Raw genomic sequence first — 14,313 nt, forward strand, 5'->3', positions numbered from 1 at the left:
TAGGAACATTCTATAATTTTTATATTATCATATAAGTTGTCTCATTGAGTCATGATATTCTTAGTGCAATTGATGAACAATGTGCAGATCTTTAGATAGAGTTATTATTACAAAGTTATGATCAGAATAACTCATTAATCTCATCATTAGAGAATTTGGTTCAACCTAGAGCGTTAGAGTAAAACTTGACAAGTTGGATTCTCTAAGTAAAGTTATATAAAAAATATTATTCTAAAATTTTATATATGTTGTTAAAATACTTTTTTTCAAAGTAGAATTGTTTTTTTTTTTTCCAAGCAATGAATACTCAAACACCTCTCTTGCAATTAAATAGCATGGTTAAAATCCTATAATTAAATTAGTTATATATATTAGTAATTAAAAAGTGCTTTTTGTACAACCACTTTTATAAGTATTATGCTTTTTAATGGCATTAAATACAAATATTAGGTGAGGAATGTTTATATTTATTCATAAAATTTTTAAAAGTAATACATGTGAGATTTTATTTAAAAATTAAAATGAATATTATCTTTTGAAATAATGTGACACAAATAAATTCTATAATCATTATTATAAAGTTCATTTGATAAGTCGACCAATTAAATGATTAATTATGTATTAGTATCTTTAATGGGTAAAATTTATCCAATTAAATAATCATTTTAACATAATTTGTATTCAGTAATTTATTAAATAATCATTTCAATACAATAGAATATTGTTCTTATTATATTATATTACTACAAAATTTGACTTCAAAAGGGCTAATTATCATTCCGGAATACATTATTATTTCATTAGTCCAATTAATTTAATTTAATCAATAGTACCTAACTACTTTGGATTATAATAATTATTTGCAAAATAATGCATCATTGCTTTTGAATATTTTATGACTAGATTACGGTACACATTATGTTAAAAAGTATATTATAATGTTAATTTTACAAAAATATTTTTTAAATAGTATTTGATACTATTATTTTTTACACATTTCGACTCTAAAAAAGTGTCTACTTCTATATTTAATGTCGAAAAAATTATTATTTAGTACCAAATGTATTTTGATTGAAAATGGTTGCAAAATATTTGTAATTTTTTATTTTTTTAAAAAATATTAATAATATTTTATTATTATATTTAATTTAATTTAATTTATAATAAAAACAAAAAATGTTTAGATATGTTGATTACGTATACTATTTAAAGGTAATAATTGATATATTATTATTTTTATGTAAGTAATTATCAATATGAATAACTTAATATTTTTGTTAAAATTTGAATTTAATTTTTTTTAAAAAATCCTTCTAAACTAAATAGATTTACAATATTTAAACAAGTTATAATTGATTATTAAATATTTAAACGAACGACATTATTTTTTCCAATAAGCTATGTATATTAAATAAAATATTATATTCATTCTATAAGACGAAGAAATAAAACTTGATCTATAAAAATATTTAAAATTGAATTAAAACTTGGTTTAGAAAGATGATGAAATAAAAAAAAGTGGAATTTTATAATTTTTTTTTTCTTTTAGTTCGATAAATTTCATTTTATATTTATAGAAAAAAAATATCAGGATGAAGCATTAATGAAGGTTTGTTCACTTCAAGATAAGCTAGTGGTCCGGTGTTGCAACACGGAAACGGAATATTAATTACCAAAAAAACCCTTTGACTGTAATTTACTTACAACGTAAAGCCGATGGCATATCCTGTAATTTAGAGTAAAATTCAGAACTAAATGGACATTTTATCTTCAGGATTACCTATTTATTACTCGACATGGACGGTTTTCTGATTCCGATTTTTCTCGTTTTCATTATTTCGGTTATCCAAACAGGTCCTTCTACCAGTCCAAACTTCAAAGTCTCCCAAGAAAATTTAACGACCTTAAATTTCTTTCTTCTTTTTTTTTTTTTTTTTTATTTCACACGTAAAAAAAGAAAAAGAAAAAGAAAAAGAAAGAGAAAATTCAAGAATATTGAGGAACCTCAATGAGGAAGATGAAGAGAGAAACAGAGAATTTGTCTTTCGAGTCATGGATGTGAGATTGGTACCGTTCTCCATTTCTCGGAGCGAGGATTTGCTCGGATTTTGGTAAAAAAAAAAGGAAAAAAAAAAGAAACTTTGAATCTGTAAGTTTAACCGCCGATATAATGATCTAAACAAATCATTATGATGTTTCCTTTTTAGGCGGTGTATGATTTTCCTATTGTGCGTTTTGTTTTGGAAATGAATGTGGATGATCCGTTTGGTTTATTGGAAATGGGAGAAAGAATTTATTCGATGTTTAGAAATTTTTCAAGGTTGCATCTTCTTCATCTGCTTAATTTTCTATGCACAATATGGGGATACTTAGTTGCTAACTCGAATTTGAAGATTGACATGTGCTTGTCGCTTAAAGATGATGAGTTTCTTTTCTCCTTTCTTTTCTTTTTTTCTTTTCCCATTATTTTCTTACCAGCCAAATTGATAACTAGGGTTTTAGTTTAGCTTGCACTGTTGTTTGAATTTAATTTTGTTATTTGTTAAGAGATTAATTTGTGTGATACCTCTTATTCCTTGAGATGCATATTTATGTATAGTTTTAAACGGGAAGCAGATAAACAGGAGAAATAGGATCTAATGTGTAAAACAGGGAAAAATAATTTAGAAGAAAAGTTCATTTTGTTTTAAATTGAGAAACAATACTAATAAGTAAATCCTATTAAATATTTTTTTTTCAGTAAGTCTTTTATTTTTCCAGGACTTCGCGAGCATTATTTGTAGCTGGGAAAATGAATGTGGTGGGTAGAGTTGGGAGTCTGATTACACAAGGTGTTTACTCTGTTGCCACCCCTTTCCACCCTTTTGGTGGGGCTGTTGATGTGATTGTCGTTCAGCAGCAAGATGGGACTTTCCGTAGCACACCTTGGTATGTTCGGTTTGGTAAATTTCAGGGTGTTATCAAGGGGGCTGAGAAGATTGTTCGTATAGCTGTCAATGGTGTTGAAGCTAATTTTCATATGTATCTTGATAATTCTGGCGAAGCATATTTTATTAGGGAGGTTGATTCTGGCGAAAGAAATGACCTAGATGGTGACCTAAAAGATTCTGACTGTAAAGATTCTGATAGTGGGGTTTTTACTAATGAAGATGATAGTTTTGGTCATAATAACAATGAAAGCAATGCTGATGTTTGTAGACTTGAACATAGTGTTTCAGATTCTGGGGTTGGTTTGTTGCGAGATGAATTTGATTCTTCAGGTGGAAATCGGATTCAGAGGGCGGAATCTGATGGTAACCGAAGGTACTATGAATTTGAAGATAGGAAGTCTTCTTTGGAGGGTTCAGTTGTATCAGAATATGGGTCTGGTCGATATGAAAATTTAGAGGGTGAGCAGTTTGGGGAATCACAGGGTTTGAACTCAGAAGTTGTCTTGGTGAGTGTGGATGGTCATATTCTGACAGCCCCTCTCTCGGCCACAGAAGATGATCCTGAAAATGTGCAACTAAGTACACCTCAATTCCATCTAGGCCCTGGTGAAGGAACTGAGTTCTGTGAGGGAAATGAGGAATTTACTTCAGGTGATGATGTATGGACAGCTGATTATATCAACCAGCTGAATTCATCTACAGCTAATGATGCATCTAATAAATTTTCTAGCTTGAAGAATGATGATAATCTCTTTAGTCACCAGCTGCAAGTATCCAAAGTAGAGGAGCATATGTTTCAAACTTCAGAATCTCAGAATGTAGCTAACCAGGAAGTAGATTTTCATATTTGTTGTGATCCAAATGATCATATTGCTAGAGTTGAGCAAAGAGATGCTTGTAATAGCTGTTCGGAGCTACCAGAACCAGACCAGTGTACTGGAAACAATTTTCAAGACACAAGTTCCACTTTGGAGACTCAATGTTCAGGAGGCAAATCTCTGATTACAAGAAATGATGATAAAGCTGAAATTTTTGAATTAAGAAATGATGAGTGGTTATTGCCCTCCAGTAGTTCTGATTCTCCTGTCAAAAGTGGATCTCAAGATCTACTGGCTGATATAGAGTCAACTGAGGAACATGGACTGGATACAGGGAAGAATGATCTTGATAGTACTTCTGTTCTTCGTGCCACTTATCCAGAGTGGAAGGATGGACAGCTAGGTTCTTCAACTGTAACTGATGGGACTGAGAATGATCTGCAGAGACCTAAATCTGAACAGGATAGCTTTTCTTGTCTTTCTACTAATAATCAGGAAGTGAAGGAAAAACACTTGGGTCCATCAGCTGTAACTGAGAGCAATGAGAGGGATCCGCAGAGACCTGAGTCTGAAGTTGACTATGGTGAGATTGACATCATGGAACCTCAAACTGCAGCTTCCACAGATGGGATGCAAGGTCATGCAAGCCAGAGTAAGGACCTTTTGCTGGTTTTACTTCAATCATTTAATGATTCTGGTTGACTACTTACTTCCTATAATTTATTTTATGTTTTCAGGGTTTGAGATATCTCTTTGCAGGAATGAACTTCATGCAGGAATGGGCTTGAGGGCCGCTGCTGAAGTATTTGATGCACATCGCATATTACCAGAGGAATATAAGAGTTCAGCAGCATCAATACTTAACAATTCCGACCTTGTTGTTAGAGTTGGGGAGAGGTACTTGCCATGGGATAAAGCTGCTCCTCTTGTACTGGGCATGGTTGCATTCGGCCTTGATTTACCTGTCGACCCTGAAGATGCCATTCCTGTGGAACAGGATAATATATCGAAACCTAAGGATGATGAATCTGTTAGCACTCCCACTTCTACTAGACGAAGATGGCGGCTTTGGCCAATTCCATTTAGAAGGGTCAAAACACTTGAGCACACAAGCAGTACTTCATCAAGTGAGGAGGTATTTGTTGATTCTGAATGTGGTCTGCTGAACTCACAGGCAGAAGTGACTCCGACATCTGAGAGCCACAATGACTCTCCTCACAAGCAGTTTATTAGGACAAATGTTCCAACTAACGAGCAGATAGCATCACTGAATCTGAAGGATGGTCAGAATATGATAACTTTTAGTTTCTCTACAAGGGTTCTAGGAACCCAGCAGGTTTGCTGATCATATACTTTTCAAATGTCTTTTTATCTGAACAATAAACTAAAGAGTAGGTTATTTCTAGTTTTAGTTGCTAAGCCACTTCATCTTTAACAGGTTGATGCTCATATTTACTTGTGGAAATGGAATGCACGCATTGTGATTTCAGATGTGGATGGAACAATTACAAAGTATGGCATCTGAATCTCTGTGCATTAAAATTTTTGTCCAAGGATGTTCAATTTTCTGTAATTAAATCTATATTTTTTATTTTTTAGTAACCTTGACATATGTCTTTCAGGTCTGATGTTCTTGGTCAATTTATGCCTTTAGTTGGAAAGGATTGGACACAATCTGGTGTAGCTAGGCTTTTCTCAGCAATTAAGGTGTGTTTCCTTGTCTCCTCCTCAGAAATAAAATAATGAAAAGAAAAAGTTTAACTCTTGACCTGAATGAACTTCTCCATCTCTATTGGCTATCCATCTTTCTGAGAACTGTAAATAAAATACTTTGCTGCTCTCTTACTTCTTAGTGTTTGTCATGTCATATAGGATGTCTTTTATGTTTGTTGCACAGGGATTCCCAGTGTTTGTCATGCAATACTGGACATCTTTCATGTTAGTGTGCAATCTCATTTTGGTCTAATTTTCATTCAATCAAAAGATCTAGATATAAATTGCTCATTGCAGGTAGTCTTAGTGTTTGTTATGTCATAATAGGATGTCCTTTATGTTTGTTGACAAGTAACTTTACACTCGTTGTTCATAAATAATATGCTTTTCCATTCATTCATAAAATCCAATTAATATGCATGAGAGAATTAGGGAGCCTCTTGTTAGGAGAGAGGACTAATTGTCCCACAAAAGTTATTTATTGTGATCTTTAAAGATTTTTCTCATAGGGTATGAAGAATTAGCTTCCCAAAAAAAATTGTTATTAACAACACTAGAGCTTCACTCAACGAAGTGAAGCCAAGCTGTCCCACAAAAGTTGTGAACCATTTTAGCTTATTGGTCAAAGGGACTAAAAAGCTTATTGCTTTTATAAAGAAGGCATAAAAGAGAAAAGGTTTGGCTATAGTTGTTTTTTTCCATAAGATATGGTACCGAGTTGTTGGTGACGTGTAACAAGTTAATTCTTGATTGAGCTTGCTTGAAATTTGTGGTTTGTGGAGCTTGTCAATCGTATTGCAAGTTATTCGTGGAATTGTCCAAATAATTCTATTTGTTTAGTTTTATTTATTTATTTTTGTTTACTTCTGTTTGTATGTAAGATGATGAGATATCTCAAGAAAAAATATGTAAGAAGATGAGAACTCATATAAGCTTAGCTTGAGAGGGAGTTGTTATATAAGAGGAGTATTTTCTATATAGTCCAATAGAAAATGATATGGTATTTCTCAAACAGTCTTTTCCTTAGAGTTGAAATTTTATGTGTTGTTCGTGGAATTGTCCAAATAATTCTATTTGTTTAGTTTTATATATTTATTTTTGTTTACTTCTGTTTATATGTAAGAAGATGAGAGCTCATATAAGCTTTGCTTGAGGGGGAATTGTTATACGAGAGGAGTATTTTCTATATAGTCTAATAGAAAATGATATGGTATTTCTCAAACAGTCTTTTCCTTAGAGTTGACATTTTATGCGGTTAATTATGTTTTTAGTTTACATATTCATGAATGTTCATATAAATACTACCTGCCCTTCCTTAAAAATAATGACAAGAGCAATACCGTTTTACTTTTTAATTTATTCTTCTAGCAATATGAATCATGTTTGAGGTTTTTTGGCCCTGATATTATTCAATTGATTGTGGTTGATCTAAATTTTTATATATGAAGTAAAGATAGTTGAGTTACCTATGAAACGCTTGTCGAGTAGAATGAAATGGATTTTGAGTGTAAATTGATATCAAATATTAAAATTTGTGTTTACTGCAGGAGAATGGATATCAACTACTGTTTCTGAGTGCCCGTGCAATTGTTCAGGCATATTTAACTAGAAGCTTTTTACTGAATCTGAAACAGGTACTAGAATAATGTGCTTTTTTGAATTTTATCTGCTTATTTTTATATTACTGTTTCCTTTGCCTTGTGTGGCAAGTGAAGGAAGTCAAAGCAACTATGTTCTAAAGTCTCTTCCAGGATAAAGGGATCTAGCCTATTCAAGTGAACTACCATGTGCAGTTGTGTTTTTTACTTGGTGATTGGGTTCTTATCACCTATAAAATATAATTCTATTACATTTTAGGCAAATTATCAAATTAGTTCCTAACATTTAATACTTGTTACAATTTAATTCTTAATAATTTTTTCGTTAGTATTTGGTCTCTGATATTTTCTGTTTATTTCAAATATCTAGTTTCCTTCTAACTTGTAATAGAAAAACTAAAATGGTTAGGACATGTTTGGAAGCTTTAAAAAATAACTCAAAAAATTGACTTTTAACTAATTAATTAAATTAATGATTAATAAATTAATGATAACATTAGGCATATTTTTTATTGTTATTAATTTATGAAATAGTCAAAGTCATTTTTGAGATATTGTTTTAAAGCATCTAAACATGGTTTAATTATTTTAGTTTTTTCAGTTAGGAAATGGAAGAAAATTGAACATTTGAAACAAATAAAAAACATCATAGAGTAAATTATAACGGAAGAAATATTATGAATCAAATTGTAATAAGTTTCAAGCTTCAGAGACTAATTTGTTGATCTGCCCTTACATTTTTTGCAAGTCTGCTTGTCTAAACTCTAGCAGGATTGACTCTGGTTTGGTCTTTCTTTCCTTGCTGTATCTTGGGTTTCAGCTTTGTTTTACAGTTTTACTTTTACTAGACTGCATAATCAGAATTCTGAGGTGATCACTTTTCTTTTTTTAGGATGGAAAAGCTCTACCAAATGGGCCTGTCGTTATTTCACCAGATGGATTATTTCCCTCATTGTACCGTGAAGGTTAGATCTTACTTTCAGAAAACCATTTTCTTTATCTAAATCTTTATCTTGCACTGTAGTTACAGAGGTATTTATTAGTCAATTAATGTTCTAAGAAATTACATATCGTGCAAGGCTTTTAAAAAGAAATTATTCCCTGAATGTACAATCTAGAAATACAAATTTGTAAGTTTTAATTCTATTATTGAGTACCAGGATTTTATTATATGTTGCGGAGAAATTATGCATGATTTTATCGGGACCTTTTGAGTCTATGACATTCATTAGGAGACCAACTTGTATAGGAAAATAATATATGGGAAGCATCTATAGAGAAAAATATTGTCTTATACTCTCACACAACCCTTTAAGCTAGAGCATATGTTGTATTGTAATTGGCTACCTCTGTTTGGGGCCTTTGAGTATAAATCTACAAATTGGAACACACGGTTAGCAGGGTTGGGGTTGGAAGCCAATAAAGGAAGACAATGGAGGTCGGTAATGGTATGTGCCTCAGAAAAGGAAATTGACTGAAAAATGTAAACACATGTGAATAACCGAATTTAGCTCAAGGATGCAACACAATAACCTGTTTGAGAACCAGGATATTCAAGAAAAACACATCTAAGAGCATTATGATTTAACTTGTCACCTCCGGGTTGTAAGTGGTGAACAAAACAAACACGGCCAAAGATACGTGGATATGAAGGGGAAAAAGCAAAAAACAGAAAAAAGCATTTGACTAATAATAACATAGCATGCAGTAAGAATAGTATCACTCATAGTCTTGGGAACACCATATGAATCAATAAAGTACAAGTGATTTTAGTCCAGTGCTGAATTTTTTGTTCGGCAACAACATTTTGTTATTGTGGTCTGTGGGCAAAGCATGTGATGCAAATTGAGTTACTGAAAGTTGTAAAAGAGTGAAAATGGTGTATTGCATTAGAAATGAGAAGATACGCAGATTACTTTTGAATGATTTCCAATTAAATAAAAAGTTATTATTGAAAAATCAGTACTAAAAATCTATATACTGTGTATATATAAGTACTGTCCAGTAATCATCCCTCGAAAAATATATTAGATAGAGGCCTCACTCTCTTCTTTTATAACTAAATAATGAATATATGTAGTTATCTGATATATATATATATACATAATATTACGTAAAATCTAATTCTCTTATTTGAAAAACATTTATAACATATTCATATAAAATAAAATCTCTCTAGTGTCCTATTTCTCTTTAGGCTGTTCTTTCTGAATAATGTAAAGTTAATGGTAAAAAAAAGGTTACGATATGCAATCATAATTTGTGTTAAAAACTGAAACTAAATTACAAGAGTGAAATCATAGTAGTTCGTCAAAAATAAAATTCAAAATTACTATACTTCAGGGGTTTCGTTCCCACATTTTCATTTATTTCTAATCACAATTTTTCAGCCCAAATTAGAAAGTGCTGGCTCCTTGGACTAGGACTCAAAAATTTGAATGTACTAATTGAAGGACTCTTAGCTCATTGAATGGGCTAGGGAGACATATCAAGTGAAAGCTTATTATGGTGCCTGATATGGATGGAATTTGAAGTCTTCTTTATGAATTATCATATTTCATGCTTAATTGCTAGAGATGCAAGGGCCTCGTGGTTCAGTCATGCTCATGACGAGGTTAGCTGTGCAAGGTGGTCTACCAATTTACTATCAATATTGATCACATTTATGATCATCTTTGCCAACATCATAGCATCGTCATGGTGTACCTCTACCATGACCACCTCAACTACCACTGCCATAATGATCACCTTAGTCTTCTCAACCTCATGAACAACCAAAAAAGACTAGTAACTATATTTTGAGAGGAGGCATTCTTAGATAAAGACCTGGTCAGCATAAGGAGGAAGTTTAATACTTCGAAGCATTTGTGATTTTATAGGCTCAAATTTTGGTTTCAGTCATGCCAACAAATGCATAGTCACTAACTGCTATTGCTACTTCTGCATAGCCTTCACAACTGCTGTGGAGGTTGAACAACATTTAGTTCCTCCTAGCGTCCCTGTAACTTACCAAAGTATTCGATAATTTTTTTTCCTAGCATACAAAAACTTGACATACTCATGTTTCTTTGCCTGAACCAAGGTGGGCACACATGTTAGCAACATTAGATTCCATGGAATTTCAGTGAAGACTTGCATTTATGCATCCTCTTGCTCTGAACATCAACTTTGCGTCATAAGCTGGGGCAGAGGTTGTATGATGACATTGTTTCCCTATCTCCAGGAAGATAAATCTTGACTACAGTATGCCAGGCATGTAGTTCCTTCTTCAAATGACCAGTAGTACTTTTTGGGAGCAACTATGCTTGGCATAAATCAAACAAACTTAGGCTCCTAGTGCTATTATTCAAAGCCTCGTTTTCTTACCAACATTCAAAACAAAGGGGCAGAAGACACTGCACGCTAATTCTTGGGGACGATGAAAATTCAGGGAGACCTTGGATTTGGTTCACTTCTTACAATGCTGCCGCTAAGGAACTATTTGAAGACATAGTGAAGAACACCCCAATCGGGGACCAGAAATCAAGAAAGAGGACAAAAATCCAATTGAGAAAAGACAATTGTCATTCCTTGCATACCATGATAACTGGTGCATGGGGCTTATGTGCTTGTGACCGACCCATGGCATGGGTAAGTGCATGGGGGGATTAAGGATTGCCCAAAATTTCCTATTTAATTCTAGAAAATCTCGAAATATCCGCCTAAGGAGAGGGTTTTTGGCCAAAACAAACCTAAGTAGAGGCAAATATGAGTTTTTCCCTCTTGAAGTCTCATATGCGGTCGCTGTTTTGGATGCAACATCCATTTTGTTTTGTTTTGTATATTTTTTTTCTTAAATCCAGCCTTGCTCTGATGATATAGGAGAAAGTTTGAAAACATCCCTTGCTCTTGATTGCTTCAACCTCTTTCCATTCTTTTCAAGTCTAGTCAAAAATATCTATGGGTTCATTGAGCAACTCCCTAAGTCAGAAGGATACCATTAAGCACTAAGATTTGATAGTATGTTGCGGAGAGATTATACATTAGTATGCTATAAGGATCACAACGATCACTATTTTTAATAGTTGACTGCCTTGTGCTTCTTACTATCAAGCACTATACTTTTGACTTTGGTTATGTGGTAATATATGCTATGACTTGTTTCAGTTTCTCTATGTAATTTAGAGGCAGCACATTAACATCTCCATTCTTTGTTGCATCATAACCCTTTATATATTAAAAATGTTATTATCTGTGTTTCAAATCATCATTTTGCTGGTCTTTAAACACCAAATCCTGTATGATTGATTATTTGTTTCTTGTTCATGCATCGATGGCAGTTATAAGAAGAGCACCTCATGAATTCAAGATTGCATGTTTGGAGGTAAACACTGATAATAAAAGATTTTGTTCCTTCCTCTATCTGAAATAAGTACAGCTTATATAGGCAAATCTTCAATCTCATTTTTCGAAAAAACAATTTCAGGATATTAAGAAGCTCTTCCCATCTGATTACAATCCATTTTATGCGGGCTTTGGAAATAGAGATACTGATGAGCTCAGTTACAGGAAAATTGGCATCCCAAAGGGGAAGATATTTATCATCAACCCCAAGGTAATGTTCATTAATATTTCTCGCAGCCTGTCTATTAACCAGGAAGAGGAGAAGAGCATGTGGAGTTCTCATCTTTTAAATTAGAGAATCAACTCTCTTACAGTTTGCTTTAATTCACAGGGGGAGGTTGCCATTAGTCACTATATAGATGTCCGATCATACACATCATTGCACACTCTTGTAAACGACATGTTCCCTCCGACCTCATTGGTCGAGCAGGTAAGTAGGGATTCATTCCTCAAATTTGCGAGTTCTAGAGTAAATAGGAGAAAAGAATGTATCCGCGTCAGTTCTTTGTCCATTTTGTGTTAGTTTTTGACATTTGGTGATGATCCTGATTTTCCATAACACCTGCAGGAAGACTTCAACTCCTGGAACTTTTGGAAAGTGCCATTGCCAGATGTAGATTTGTAGTTGATACGTTATTCAGAATAGTTCCGTCTTACTAACAGGATGACAATCAGGAGCTTGGATTTTCCTGAAAATCTGGTTTTATTCTTGATATTGATTCAGTTGGATCCAGTTTCCCCCACACAAAATGATGCTGCTGGCTCTCTCTCATTCATATTTAATAGTCTTGATGATGGTCCATTTTATAAGAAGCACTTTTGTCTTGTTGCTAGAAGTCTGTAGGTAATTCATCTTGTACTCTGGGAAATTTTGAATGTATTTCATATGTACCACAGAGCAATCATTCCAATAAAGGTTCTCATGTTTCAACTGTCATTCTCTTCTCATTGGGCTCACTTTTGCTGACATTGTATTTTTAACAAACTCAAATCTTTTGTCAAACTTATTTCAAAAATTAAGAGAGTTCAAATAGAAGAGAAGAATTTTATAAGAAACTTATAAGAATTAATCTTATAGGAAATTCTAAGTAGAAATAAAATGAGATGTAAATTTGGTTAAAATTACAGAATCATGGCATGTATTATTTCAATTCTAATTTTTAGTAGACATTCATATATTTAGCAATAAATGATGAACAAACAATAATAAAAATACAATAGAAAATTATTTTCAAAGAAAAATATACCTACTCATCCTCACATTTTAATTTTATATTGAAAATATTTAATAAATAATTATTGTATATTGTCACATTAAATTATTATATTAAATTATAATTATTATATGTTAGTTTATCTTATTTAATTTAATTTATTCTATTAATAGTCATTAAAATAATTAAAAATAAAAAATGAGCTATAGTAACGGATCAAACCGTCGCTGTTTGATCTGATATAGAAAGACAGAAAACTAATACTGACGGGTGTTAGTTTTATCTACTTTTTTCGATTTATAACCATGGGTTAAGTCTATCAGACATTATAAAAAATATTTGCTTAGGTCAATTTTCACTAATAAGAAAAAGTCATTAGATCAAACAACATTCTTTTGTAAAAGATCAAATAATAATGAGTACTCTTTTGTAGTATCAATGGTGGCACTTGTATATGTATGATTTTAGTGACGGATGAATCAGATGTATCGTTACTAAATGACGGATTTCTTGTGATGAGATTAGATGATGCTACATATTTAGAATTAACTTTGATTGAAAATTTTTATCTGAAACAATTAAAATTCTACTTAAAATATAATTAGTTAACCGAAATCTTACTAAAATATAATTATATGGAAACACTTAATTGAGGTTATTTATCTAATTAGAAATTTATGATGAAGTTATTTTTTCTAAAATTAATTATGTTAATACATTTTTACTAAAAAAATAATTTTTAAAGTTAATTTTATTGTCTTAATGATTAAAGAAAAAATATCAAAGTCATATATTATATTTTGATTAACTTTATTAAAAAAATTAGAATTACATTATCTATTTAACTAAAATTTTTACTAAAAGTTAAACTAATCAATTAAATATTGACAATTAGTTCTATAAATAGAGTGCATAACGTTTGTTAAAAAATTAGTTATTGGGTATAATAATAAGTTTATTTATATCTATAATGGCTAGTGAATTTTTTGCACTTTATAGTAATATGTTCACTTATTCTCATTATTAGAAAAAAATACCAAATATTGTATCATTTATGCATGTATATGAGGGTCTAATGGAAGAAAGTCACGTTTTTTGTTGTACCCCAATTATTAAAAGAAGGGAAATAAAGATATAAAAAGTTAAAAAAACTTACGAAAAGAAAGAGAAAAAAAAGTAGAAGGTGTTTCTATTGTTGGATCCCACCTAGAGAAAGTTTGATAATCACATTGCAAGCCTAAGCTTGTGGACAACTTAGGACCAATCAGGTGGCCAAACTAAGAGAGAAAATAAGAAGGTACAAGATCTTCACGCCTTATTGTGCGTGTCTTCACTATAACTTAACAGAGCGACACCATGTTTGGACTCCGTAACACCCAAATAACCTTTTACAATTAATCATATCATTAGAGATGCTCAAGAGAAAGAGGGAGACAATTTTGAGTCTTTAGCATTCAATAACCTAGAAATACATGAGTGTTTAAATGGACTGTCCTATCGAGATTTCCTAGTGATAGGTTTTTTAACTTGATTTAGGCATAGGAGGTGGTGATGTCACCATTTATGTATTTTTAGTCGTGATAATGGCGCAACCGATGTTATTTTTTTGATAATCTCATTTTGTGATTCTAGTGATAATTAAAAAGTAATAAACTAA

At 31.9% G+C, this 14,313-nt stretch overlaps 1 protein-coding gene across 1 annotated transcript; it reads left to right on the forward strand.

Moving 5' to 3' along the window:
• Window positions 1–1,816: 1,816 nt before the first annotated feature.
• On the forward strand, window positions 1,817–12,379 carry PAH1 (Lipin family protein). Its single transcript, XM_088209210.1, has 11 exons — window positions 1,817–2,149; window positions 2,761–4,400; window positions 4,486–5,084; window positions 5,187–5,260; window positions 5,371–5,455; window positions 7,009–7,095; window positions 7,952–8,024; window positions 11,379–11,422; window positions 11,525–11,653; window positions 11,774–11,872; window positions 12,011–12,379. The coding sequence occupies exons 2-11, from the start codon at window positions 2,792–2,794 to the stop codon at window positions 12,065–12,067; spliced, it is 2,856 nt and encodes a 951-aa protein (XP_088065336.1). The 5' UTR covers window positions 1,817–2,149; window positions 2,761–2,791; the 3' UTR covers window positions 12,068–12,379.
• Window positions 12,380–14,313: the final 1,934 nt, after the last annotated feature.

The sequence above is a fragment of the Carica papaya genome, chromosome 8 (genome assembly GCF_054855325.1).
Source record: "Carica papaya isolate Zhongbai chromosome 8, ASM5485532v1, whole genome shotgun sequence".
Classification (NCBI taxonomy): Eukaryota; Viridiplantae; Streptophyta; class Magnoliopsida; order Brassicales; family Caricaceae; genus Carica; species Carica papaya.